This window comes from Aphis gossypii, chromosome 2 (genome assembly GCF_020184175.1).
Source record: "Aphis gossypii isolate Hap1 chromosome 2, ASM2018417v2, whole genome shotgun sequence".
Lineage (NCBI taxonomy): Eukaryota > Metazoa > Arthropoda > Insecta > Hemiptera > Aphididae > Aphis > Aphis gossypii.
Genome location: NC_065531.1, coordinates 9,321,631 through 9,335,620, shown reverse-complemented (window position 1 = coordinate 9,335,620; position 13,990 = coordinate 9,321,631). Strand labels below are relative to the sequence as shown.

General features: G+C 29.0%; 1 protein-coding gene across 1 annotated transcript; it reads right to left on the bottom strand.

Moving 5' to 3' along the window:
• Positions 1-921: 921 nt before the first annotated feature.
• LOC114120341 (torso-like protein) lies at positions 922-11,173 on the bottom strand. Its single transcript, XM_027982213.2, has 3 exons — positions 10,528-11,173; positions 4,431-4,839; positions 922-1,854 (listed from the first exon to the last, which is right to left on the bottom strand). Exons 1-3 carry the CDS (start codon positions 10,731-10,733, stop codon positions 1,471-1,473), a joined length of 999 nt encoding a protein of 332 aa, XP_027838014.2. The 5' UTR covers positions 10,734-11,173; the 3' UTR covers positions 922-1,470.
• Between the last annotated feature and the right edge of the window lie 2,817 nt (positions 11,174-13,990).

Below are 13,990 nucleotides of genomic sequence, written 5' to 3'. Positions count from 1 at the left end.
TCAAAGATTATAGTTTGATCAATGACACCAACCTAACACCTAAGCAATGTAAACCGGGAAATTTGAAAACAAAACACACTATTTCTTAAATTAATACACATTTGGATTTCGGAGCCCTCCGTTTTACCGATTCAAGTCTAAGATCTAAATTATATTTCTTCATTAAATATTTCTCCATATTTTTAAATACCATACAATTATTAGGTAATTTTATCTCTTCTATATTATATGCCATTATGGCGACCGCCTATGATAATCGATGACCGACCATCTGAGCATACATATTGCATATTATACGCTTTTCTGTGTGCTTGTACGCCCCTAGACGGCCTGTAGTATGGAACTCTCATATTGCAGATAATGCAAGACAAATTAAACTTGTTCAGCACCGGTTCCTACGCTAGTCACCTACTTAAGATACCTTGATGCACCCCATAACTATACACACCGATTGCCACTCACCTAGGTATGACCTCTTTGGCCGCCGTATCGAAGGTATTAAATTCCTTGAGGTCTTTTAAACAATAATATAGATTCTCCGGTCCTTCTCTCTCAAATCTCCTTTAAAGTTTCATCCCGCCCATCCCGTTCCAAGGCACTCTTATTCTATGCCCCGCACGCAATGAGTGGTTCATAATAAAAGATTTATCTTGTACAATATATTTAAAGCAACAAAAATGATAAAAATGGGGAGTCTCTCCAAAATCGTGGTAGAGGTAAATATAACGGCCATGGGACATTTGTATGTGTTTTATAAAATGTAAAGGTTTTTAAAAGTATTATGAATTGTGTGTGTTTTTTTAGTATCCGTTACGCCTTATTGTACGCATGCGACATTAGTTTAACATAATATTGACGCTCACGGTTGTGTAGGTGTGAAGAAAATAAATATAACCTGATGTATCAATACGAACTACGAAGTTGAAGTAACAGTAACATTATATTACATGTATTTATATATATTTGCATTTATTTATGTAATATATGTAATATGTATTCTAAGTAATAGGTACTATGTACAAGTTTACATTATGATTTACGAGTATCATACAAAATTAAAAGTAATACAAATTATACTACACAAAACAAAATAATTATTGAATTTCAATAACAATTGAATTCGAATTTCGATAACAATTACTTAGTGTTATTTTTAAATAAACACTGAACAATGTAAATAAAGTTATATACAATTTTATTATATTATTATATTATACGCTAGCAAATAATAAATAATCATTATTTTTTTTGTTCACGTAGGTATTATTGACGATCTTCTGCCGACCATAGATGTGCAACAGTAATTTTATACTTATTATTATTTATCATATAATATTATGATATCCACAGGTACAATTTACACTTTTGACCTAATGCTGATTTTTAACAGTCGTTGGATACAATCTATAATATTATATGCCTATTATAAATATATACAAATAGGGTATTCCTGCTTCGTTGCCGGGCAGGTCAGAGGTTGACTTCGCGAAGTTTTACATGATTATCCAGCACCTCGGTGAACCATTTTCGCTTTACCGGTTCCGGGATGAACGTGGACATGGTCTTTAGGTGCAGCCCGACCACCGACTGATCGTCCATGAGCGCGACGATCTCGTTGCACAACTCCGGCCGGTTCTTAAGCGCGTACAGGCTGACGTACGTGTGACCGTGCTTGGATTCGACCTGAAGATTGGTGTCGACCCATTTCTCCACCGCGTCCGATCCGACACTCAGCACCTGTCCCTGATATTCGGTGTACACCGGCGACAGAAGCAAGGCCGTGTCCGATTCCGAACAATTGTTGAGCACGCACTTGTAGAACTTGTTGTAAAACACAGGCAGATATACCAAAACCTGAGTGAAACAGACAACACAGTGTATATATAGTCGTGTGGTCATAATATTATCATAGGTAATAAACGTATGCAAGTATGGCCGGTGGTGGAGGCAAAGGAGGGAGTTCGAAGTGGAGATCGAAGGGGATCTTTTGAATCAAAGATTGGAAAAATTCCGGAGAGCCGAAACAAGGGGAAAGCAGTATGGATATTGGATACGTGTGGACCATGTCCAGACAACCATCAGACTATCAGAGAGGTGGAGAAGAGGCAACGAAAATCGATAACAAATCCCGGTTAACGTAGTTGATTTGATATTTTTGTCTATAAAATGTATAATGTTCCTTAATAATAGGTATGTAATATTGTAAATTGTGATATTTGTTATTTGTTATTTAACTATAACTTATTGTAACTTTTTTTTTAGCAATAAGTGGTATGCCGAGAGGGACGGTGCAGAGCGAAGTAATACGTATAGCTTACGCGAGTACTGTGAATCTTGAGGGCCACGTTTGGGAAGCACGCTTCCCTAAACTCTCGGTCAAAAATAAAACAAAAAAAGGTAATATAGGTAATAATTTATTACTTAAAGTTTGTTGTATAATACAAGTTATCTAAAAATCAACCTTATCGTGCAAAAGGCAGAATATGCTTAAAATTTCAAACAATAAATTACACTACAAAAAAGTTTTTTAACATTCAAATTACTTTTCTCAGTAATTCCCGTTTAATTCTATGTGTAATATAATATAATATATAATAATAATGTAATAATATAATTCTGTGTTACGAGGGACGAATTTTTCTATCATATCCTCCCTAAGTAATGCATAGTCGATCCTAGTGATGGTTTACTCCATTCTTACGAAGTCTCACTGTTTGCAAAATCATGTGATTTGATTAAGAATTCATCTTTGGGAAAAAAGTGCACATTTTACTAGAATTGTCCACATTACAAAATGCGCACAGAATTGGACGGAGACTATTTATGAAGAAAAATAAAACTTATATTTTATAGTATAATTAATCACTATTATTTTTTTAATATATTCTATCCTTTCTCTAATCTCCAAAGATTTATTTTAAGATAGTCTTTGTATTGTTTGTAATTATAATATACTTATAATGTACAAAACATCTATAGTTTTGGCATATTTAAATATATGGATAGCTGTACAATATATATATACATATATATATATATATATATATAAGTATATCATATAAAGGGTGTTTCAGTGTTTGTTTCTATAGCAAATACCACTATTATTATTATGATGAACATACTCGTATTATAAATTATAATGCTATAATATACTGTTATGCCTGTTAGGGAGTTTTAGCACTTTTTAATAATAGAATGCTCTCGATGTACTTAAGTATTGTCTACATATATTATTAATGATGATATACTATTATACAGTGATATCGAAAGTAAAATAAAAAAACGATTTTTTACGAATGGCTGATAATTTTAGTCGATATACGTAAACTGAGCGTCTATGTCTATATTGTATTCATTGTACGTAATCTAAACTTTTTGTATTAAATTTATTTATATGCTTAATAGCCACGATGTATTCCATAAATTATAATCAAAACAGTGTGAGTGATCATATATATTTATACCTACTTTATTTAGCTCATTAACATAATAATACCCGCGGTCGTGGATATACTCGTATTTATATGTTTAATGGTAACGAATTTAATAATTAATAAATTAGTCCATTTAACTCATGTAATTAGATGATAAGCTTAATGTGAAGCATAAATATTCACACATAAGGAATGAATAAGGATATAAAATAATAGGTAAGACTGTATGAGCATCTAAGAATAGTAACATTTATCATTAATGAAATTTTAATATAATGAATATTATTTTTAATTTTTAATTGCGTATAAAAATGAACCTTTGATTTTACAATGAAATTAAATTTTTTATAAAATGGTTAATGGTTAACCATTTGTATATTCTGTCTAACTCTCGTATAAATTATAATGCGTTTTTCTGTAGGGGTTTTTTAGATTACTTGTAGATTTGGAGGAAATCATGATAAATATCAAAGATGGCAATTAAGACAAATCTTGAATTTTAACTATTTTTAAACTATATCTTTACTTTAAATAATGATTATATAAATGGCCATTGTAGCTTTGAAATGTAAAAACACTTATTGATCAATATTGATCACTCAACAGTTATTTTACAAAATATTCAATTACAATATTAGTTGTGATTTGTAAGTGTTAAATATATTAGTTACAATAGTTACATAAAATATTATAGTGATTTGTCTGTATATTATAAACGGTAACATAATATTGAAATATACATTCTGGTAGGTGGTTTTTGAATATGATTCAAAATGCTATGTAAATTATATGAATTATAGTTTAATTTTTAATATATATAATTATTATATATATGATATTAGTACCAGCAATAAGTATCACCGTAAAATTACGTTAATTATCATACATGTAATTATGTAAGTACTAAGTAGGTACCTATATATTTTTGTATTAGTAAAGGTAGTTAATTTTAAATTATTATAAGTACTTATAGTTAACTTATTTCTATATTCATACCTGAAAAACAGTATCTCCTAAAGTGTATTCATCAATATAATGTGATCCGTGCTCCGTAATAAAATCAGTCACCATTGATTCTATGCCAATGGACATACATTTAAATTTTTCAGATATTGATGATTTTAGTTCTGCCAATTGTGTAAAATTGTCAAATGTTTTAATTCGTTTCACTGGTCGCTTATATGACACAATAACGAATTTTTGTCCGAATCCCATTGCTATATCAGGAACACCAAAACGTTCGGATATCATGTGTCGTGATCTACTTGTAGTCAACAATTTCCATGGTTTATCGGCTAGATCGACTTGAAATCCATCAAAATATACATCAAATAGGCAGTCCAAATCGGGACAAAACGTGATATTCAGTAAATTCGTATGATTTTTTGTCACATTTAAAACTTCACTGAAAAAAAAATATTTATAATAATTAACATAAAAAATTTTGAGAGATATTTGTTAAATAAAAAAAAAGATAAAAAATGATGTCGGTATTTATACACTACACAGAATAATAGGTATTACCATATTAGTAAATACATAAAACACCTAACATATTATGTACTGATTTTCTGGTTATTTATATATTTTATGATTTGTGCTTTTTATTCATATGACTGTCGACTGCGCATTATACATTTAATTTTGGTATTAATTTTTCAAAATTTTTTATCAAGTCTAAAAGATAATAATAAAAAAAAATTAAAACACCTGCTGCATAATAGCTTAAAATATATTAAAATGTATAGTGAGTTAGAAAATAATAATTTAAATTTTTAAGGAATATTAAAACATTCCTTCGGTTGATAAATTTATTAAAGACACAAAATATGAAAAATCGTTATTTTACGTTTGAATATCCAATGCCATTAACATTTGAACTTTATAAATGCTCATAAAAACTTGTTTCTTGCTCATGTTACTTTGCGCTATTTCTTTTAATTTCCAGTAATAAAAATAATGGGGAATCTTGCACTAGCACTAATTTGTCAAAGCTTGGGTATTAAAATAAAAAGTTGTATTAATTTTTAACTACAAAATAATTTAAAATTGTTTTGTTGAATATTATAAAATATAAAACTTTGAATTTATGAAGTACCTACCGCCTTATAAGTTATATTAAATTTTCAACTTTTTTTATTCAAAACAAATTTTATCATACATAAATCAAATTTAAGCTAAATAGTATTGAAAATATCTATAAATAATATAATACAGAGATAGAATAATTTGAAACGTATATCATGTATAATAAATACTAATATGAATATTTGGTGAAAAATGTAAATCTCTACAAAAGTCTTACACGATTTTGTGTAAAAATGTATATTTTCCAAAATTATTTACTCTCAAAACGTGTAATAAGATCCAATTTCTTTCTAGAAACCACCCTCAAAGCTTAAAATTAAAGCACGTTTACTGCTTTAAAAGATGATAACATATAAACACACACATTATAGTAAAACCAGTACATTTATCGTTCCGCTCAAAATATAAGAGGAGGTATTATGAAGAGCCTAAAAGTTCTAATAAAACAACAAAATACATTTTATTGATCACATTCTACATAGTGTGTACCTAACTTTTTTATATTACAGTGATTTTTATTATTTAAATGTACTTGAAAGTTTCATTATTTATTTTACATGAAACTGTGTTTATAATATTACCAACGTATCTTTACGCAATAGCGTGAAAAAAAGATAGTCCTTTTTATTTAAATTTTACAAAACTTAAAGTAAACTAGTATTTGGTGAAACCTATTCGTCTTTAAGTACTAATTCATCGTCTATTTGTTTCTTGTGTCATATGTTTACTGAATAAAAACTTCTAAAATATTTCTTTAACGAAGTCTTAAAATTTTGACAAATTTTTTTTATATTATTATACTTTATTATTTATTTGTAAAACATAATAGTTAAAAATCCTGAGATACATTAATTTTTTTCAAATAATGACTCATTAATAATACACGTTGGGTACCAAATTTTTGTTAACTCAATAATATTTGAATATAAAATGTAAGATAATAAAACTAAATTATAGACTAAACTAATACCCAGCAAAAAGAATGATAGTTCTACGAAAAAATACTTTTTTAAATTTCTTATCTCTGATTTCATGTCTGGTTAGTGGTTATTCAACTATAATAGTCCAGTCGTTCAGAGGTCTTCGAAGTTCAAACCACTGCCAGTGATGGAATACATCATAATATAACAATTTGAGTAAACTACTTAATCATGTTATATTGATTATGTATATATATTAAAAATATACTTTTCAGAACTAGGAGCCTTATATTATGTATTTAATGTGCTCACTATTTGTAGCAACAAAATAATAAAATGTACAATATACATATTACATATATAATATAAAAGCATTAATAGGAAAAATTATCAAAACTGATGTGTGGCACACTGCGAAAAATATTGACCCGTAACGGTATAACACTATAATATGTAATATAATATATAGCGTATTCATCCTACTAGGTGTGTCGTGATCGATTCATCCAACATGTTCTATACATATATATAATATATATGTGTAATTGTAGTTGATTTAGAATAATAGGTACCTATAGCCTTTTATGGTTATCCTAAAATGCAGTAGTATACGTACATACAACTACAGTTATAACTTATACAAATCTTATTATGAAGCGTGTAGGAACCAAATTTGTCTGGGATCCTCACCCCACTCATTTACACTATAGGTATAATATATAATGTACCTAGAACTTTTAATAGTAGGAGAGAACCAAGAGTTTGTTTGGGGTTTAACGGCCGCTACACCTAGTAACACCTTACTTGGAATGGGCTGATTGGGCTACATCATCGATCCTAATACTTTATCGAATAAACACTAATCATTTAATTATTTCGTATAATTATGTACTATACGTCTATATACCTACAATATTGAAGGATTTAATATTTCCATCGTATAACTTGTATGTACCAACTTTAATCATCGATGTTTTACATTTCGATATTTTATTTACTGGTCTCGTAAAATATTATGCAACAGAAATCTTATTGAGCTTTAAACTTATAATTTCACTCTAATACTAACCTATATTATAGTATTATTAATGAGTATATTATGCATGACGTATTAACATTATAAAAAAGTATAAGCATACAATAATTACTGATTAAGTTTTATCTATAAAAATGACAATGAAGTATATTATATTAATATTATTAATTATTATATTATTATATTATATATACACTATGTAGTATTAAATCACTATATTTTGCACTCTGGGCGTTTGTCTGATATACTTGAGTATTAACTTAAATACGTTAAACCAGCCTTGCCTCTTTGAAATCATATCCCCAAACAACCTGGACAATGGGTAATATTGTGACTTTTGATAATTTATCAAATAATAATTATATACATTTGATAAAATCAAAGAATTTTCATTAATATCAATAAAATAGCCAAAATACATAACTAAAATACCTAACTACTGATTCAGAAGTCGATGTGATTCGAGGTACACTCGTCAGTTATTGTACAGCAGAGAAATTATCTAGATACTTGCCCTCTTCTTTATTTAAAATTATAATATTTTACTGCGGTTTTCTGTATGAACTGTTGCGTAGATAAAATAATTTCTACAGAATCAAAACTAACAAACTGGCAATTAATTTATGTAAAATCAGTGGATAGTAAAAAATGTATTGTTTCAAATAATTGCGTTTGATTTAACATTTATAAATAGATAGTATCAAATATATAATAGTTATAGGCCTATAGATAAAGTTATCGATGCCTATAGTACATGCAATTTTTACTACATGAGGTTATAATTGCAAATACTGATAAAACATAGGTACATGTATGTGGTTAGTTATCGGATGAGTGCAATAAGGTCATTTATACTATGCTTAAAATGAGTAAATATAACGTATACGAATTTATAACAAAATATAAATACATATAAATAATTATTATTAATTAATGATGAAAAATTTAAATAAATAATTGAAAGAATAATAATAATCAAGTATTTGGTTTTAAATAAAACGAAGAAAAATATTAACGTTTTATTAATATTCAAATTTTAACATGTAATAATAAAAATGTAATTTTTTTAAAAATATTCTATAAATTCCTTCTAGGGTAATATTTATTGCGGATGGATAACCACGTTAATCGTTTGTGGTGTGTATAATACTATCATATTTTAACAAGGTTTTATAGTAGTATTATTTTTATTTTAAATTTTCATAACACATTATATCATGAAATTATATTTTACAACACTTTTGTAAATAATCATATTGACGTTTATTTTATCATTTTTTTTTCATATTTTGTCCATTTTTATTGCTTATTATTATTATATTAATTTTATGTATTTGTGAATTCTTTCAAAACCTACTCCTGAATAATTATGTTTCTTAAAAGGTAAATAGTCTTAATATATTATAATATATTTTACAGTTTATTGACAAAATCCATAATATAGGTACCAAATGGCAAGTATTATAATTATTCTACTCTAGTAGGTGCCATTTTTTTTTTCAATAAAATTGTACCATTGCTTATAGGTATTATTATAGGTAGGTATATATAAATGTATAAACTGAATTAAAAAAAATATTCGATATTTTTGAATTGGTTTTCTAAATAATGATTACGTAGTCTAATCGATAGCAGTTATAGCATGTTATATTATACAGTATATTCGATAATATTTTCTAATTATCATTTTTTTTTTAACTAATTTTAAATAACAGATTTTAGTTTTTGTCTATTTATATTACTATTGTATATTGTAGAGTATAGACGACTATTTTAAAATACAGCTTATTATTATCATACTAATAAGTAATAATAGTATAATATACTGAAGAAAGTTTGAAGCGGGACTTTATTTCCAGGAATAAAATACAAACACTTTTTCTCATACAATCAATTTATTTTAATTCAATGTGATAGTAATTTAGAAATCCGAATTCTATTAAATTTTCAATTTTATCCCACTTTTACAATCAGGCGTGTGGTATTTTTTCTTTATTCATGTTGATTGTTGGTTGACGTAAATGCGTGTATACCTACAATTTCTGATTCTAATTTTACCACGTTTGACGTAAGTGCACCTATACGGTCTATCTTAACAGTTCTATAGACAATTATTAATCAATAATTTGTACGATTTAAACGGAATCGTTGTAGCGATAGTGTTATTATTATCGTGAATGAGAATCCGTAAACTTACCTACACAACCTTTAATTAACGTATATGTATTATAAATTGTATAATATATAGATATAATATAGACCTATAGATTAAACCTAACCTAACATAGTACTTTAGTAGCATATTAATACATACATTTACGAATATACCTACGTCTTATCCAGTAGTTGATTCAATACGATGTGTGTATTATATAGATGTGACTTTTCATGACCTATACTAGTGTTCAACAAGACTCCAACTGAAATATTTAATTGTCGGACGACTATTTGCTAACATTTTATACTAGGTTGAGGCACTACATACATATATATTTATAGAATCTTCAATCTAGAGTCCTAACTTACATTTGTCACGATTTCCTAAGATATGATAGTGACCCTGAACGGCTGGACGTAATTTGTACATTGAACAGAATGTCGTTAGTTAGGTTTATCAAAGTGTAATATCCTGTGTAATTTTCAAAAATAATATTAATATTAGTATATTGCAGCTATTTTTAATTGAAAATTGAAACTATAATACCTATAATACCAAGATTTTGATGTATAGTTAATGAAATTATCACATTACGGAATTGACGAATTACTTGTTCATTTTTGTTATTAACTTGACGAGATAATTTTTTTATTTTATTCACCTGGTAATTTCAATCGGTAAATCGTGTACCCAAAGAATTTTCTTTTTACTATCTTCGGCCCAAAATTTAAATAAATAAGTAACAACAAAATTATCGAATTAATGAAAACTTTTGAGTAAATTTTTTTCTTCTGTTTCTACTACCGTGATTATATAAAATATACTACACAGTAGGTACCTATACCTTATACAGACTAGGTAGTAGCTATAGAAAACGTCGAGTACACTCACGCATAACGGTCGGCGCCTTCGATTATGTCGTGCGTGACCATCTCCTTGGTGCTGGACACGTCGCCGTACAGCACATCGCCGATGATGCCGAACCGCTGGAGCACGTCCACGCCGCGACCGATGTCCACGTTGCCGGCCGGGCCCTGCACTCGGCCGTCCGTCCTCAGCACGAGCAGCAAGACCGCGACCACGGCCAGCGCTTCCATCGTGGCCGGTCGTCGGATCCGCAGAGTGGCACCGACGCGGACGCAGTCCGTCTGGCGGTCGGTCCTCGGCCGATATCGCACCGCCGCCGCGCTCAGCAGCAGCCGCTTTCGGCGGTGTCGACGGGGCCGTCCATCGCGTCCGGTCGGCGGCCGAGCCGGTTCTCGTTTATAATAATTGAGAACGGTAAAAAACGACGTGTCGAACGCGCGAGAGACCGCCGGGCGGGAGAGCGACGTTGGCGATGATTCTGTACGCGCACTGCAGCGCCTCGCACATCACTCGTTCGTGTACGATAATATTATAATATTATCATCGCGCACGCTACGGATCAAACACTGAACGAGATAGGTATAATATTATTTCAGTTTGGACGAGAATTCGTTATTATTATTATTATTATTGTTATATCGTCGTGTGCGTGCGCGCCGGAACGTTTGAGTCACCGCTCGCTCGCCTTATCGTCGGAGGTGTATTCGTTTAAACAATCAAAATTACAACGCTATAATAATAATATGTACCTGATTTTATTATCGCGCACTCGCTCGCTCGTTTCAGCAACGTCGACGTGCGTACAACACAATCGTTATTTTATCGGAAGATAAACCCGCCGCCTCCGATATCGTACTTACCTTGGTAGCTATAATATATTATGTTAGATTACCTATTATTATTATAGACCATAGCATGTGCGCGCGATCCGTTATATCGCGCCAGAAGCGTGTGCCGCGGTGTAACGTCTTCGGTGTTTTTTTTTAAATTTTTTTTTTTTTTTTTTGACGCGGTTCGAGGCGATTGGTAAAAAATATTTGAACTAATCGATTGCGATTGGGTGGGGGTGTAGAATCATTACGCGATAACCGACAAAAACGATTCAAAACAATATCGATGGTTTTATTTAAAAAAAATAGTCATACACATATAAGAAATAGGCTGGCTTTAATTTCCACCTATAATCATTTTACTTATTAATGTAATATTGTACCCATTGATCATGAAGTCTATGCTATAGACGAGTTGTCTAAGAAGTTCTTGTTTTCGTGTACAAGACTCCAGTCAAAGCGTTAAATGGCCCAAATATAATAACATTGAGTTCACGTACGTTTCTAGGATTTTTCGATTTTCGTTTGACATTTATTTTTGCATGATACATATAATATTAAACATATATACCTACTATTATTATAAATCGTCAAAAGTTGAAAAATCTATCAAAACTTCACGTTAGGACATTCGTTTAAAAATACCTAATCTCTAATGAAAATTAAGAATTTAAGTGGGTTATTACTTATATGAAATTTGATTAGTTGCTCTACTTCAGAGTTCAAATTATACGAATATGAACTGAAAGAAAAAAAAATAGGTATATGTACCTATACACCAATCAATATTGAACAGATCTATAATAGTTATTATAACTATTTATGTCTATATAATATGTATATAATGTGGTTTATCATTAGTATTGTTCATAACTATATAAATCGTTAGGTATACCAAAATTTTGAACCTTCATAATATTGTGTAATGAATTATTGTTCGGTCTTTGATAATATTATATTAAATAAATCATCATTTAACCATATACTATACCTATAATATTATACAACTTATTTGACGATAAAGTTGCATATAATATGTATCAGTTAATGACCAATGAATTTATGATTATACATCGATCATCAATGACGTTGTTTCGTTTATAGGTATATACAACAGGAGTGGCTTTTTTATAGGAATATCATGTTATATAGCACTCGAGGTTGCTAGTTTATTGTTCACGAATTTGACCTTTGTGTATGTACTTCGCATATATGTATATAATAAAACTGACAACGGCGATCACTCATATATACCTAATCGAAATAATTGCGCTATAGATAGTGTGAGTGTATTATGTGCCTAAACTAAATATAGTGCATTCATAATAATGCATATTATATACATATTACATACAATAAACGTATTAGTGTATTACAAACGTTTTTTACATAAACAAATCATCGTCGTTTGTACCTATTATTGTGCGATAATTTGCAATTGCCTATAGTATTGTTACATATAATATATGCTGTGGTATATACTATAATATACTATATTATATATCGTTCACACCTTAAAAGTCCTAAAACCATTTACCTAGCTCATACAGTCATACATAGTCATACCTATACCCAATTATAAGTAGAAACCAATTAAATAGATTAAATGGATACTATTATATATATTATATTATATTATTTATTTATTTTATTAATTCAAACAGGCAAAAGCCCAGCAACTGCAGTTTTAAATCAAAAATTATAACAAAATTTAACAAATAGAAAGAAAAAGTGCACAGCATGAGATTAATAGATATTAAATATACAAAATAGCGAATAATTAAATAATATTATTATTTATTATGTAATGTATATAATGTAATAATCAGACCAGGGCTTGATTTATGATTGTATGGGCCCCATGCAGAATTAAATTGAAGTTGGCTCTCGAATTCTGGATTTTAGGTTTCAAAACTATTTATCCACAAAAATGAATAAATGCCACTATAGAAACAGTTAACTATCTCTAATTGTTTCTTTATTAAAATGTATTAGATACTTAATAAAAATCAAAACTATCAAAATAAATTATATTAATTATTCATACAAGTATATTTAATTTCCTGCCTAAAAAAAATAACAAAGTCAAAAAATTGAAGTATTTTTTCTACCATAAAAAGTCTTAAGACAAAAAAAAATATATCATTATAAAATAAGTCTATTTATCACCCCACTCCGAATCTAAAATAAACGTAGGTATAGTTTTAAATTAGATATTATACTTTATGAATAAGGATGGTAATTTCCTAGGAGCTAGCTGGACAGTCAATTTTCAAGTTGTGATATAAAGCGTAATGATGAGTGATGACTTAATATGAGTACCTTATGTATACTATATTATACACAGAATAAGTAGTATGTTTAGGTTCTATTGTTACTAACACCATATATACATACATTTTTTTTTTTGAGGGTATTGACCGAACGTATAAAATATAATATGGAAAAAATTATAGCTATATTATGTTAACTAAAATCCTTAACACGTCTACACGCACACTCACGATTATTCAGTATTTATTAACGATATGTATTTTTCTCAATAGGTGCCAGCAACGTTTAATGTTCATTACATTTTTATGTACATATATTACATGTATAACATATGTATATTATAATTATACATATATTTATTATTATTTTTAATGCCGTTAGTT

Bases quoted from the DNA above. Each gene is read 5' to 3' on its own strand.
- LOC114120341 (XM_027982213.2), bottom strand. From the start codon at position 10,733: ATGGAAGCGCTGGCCGTGGTCGCGGTCTTGCTGCTCGTGCTGAGGACG. The intron at 4,840-10,527 runs GTGAGTGTACTC...TTTTTTTTTCAG, and splicing joins GAAGGCGCCGACCGTTATGC to TGAAGTTTTAAATGTGACAA. The intron at 1,855-4,430 runs GTATGAATATAG...TGTTTCACTCAG, and splicing joins TAGGAGATACTGTTTTTCAG to GTTTTGGTATATCTGCCTGT.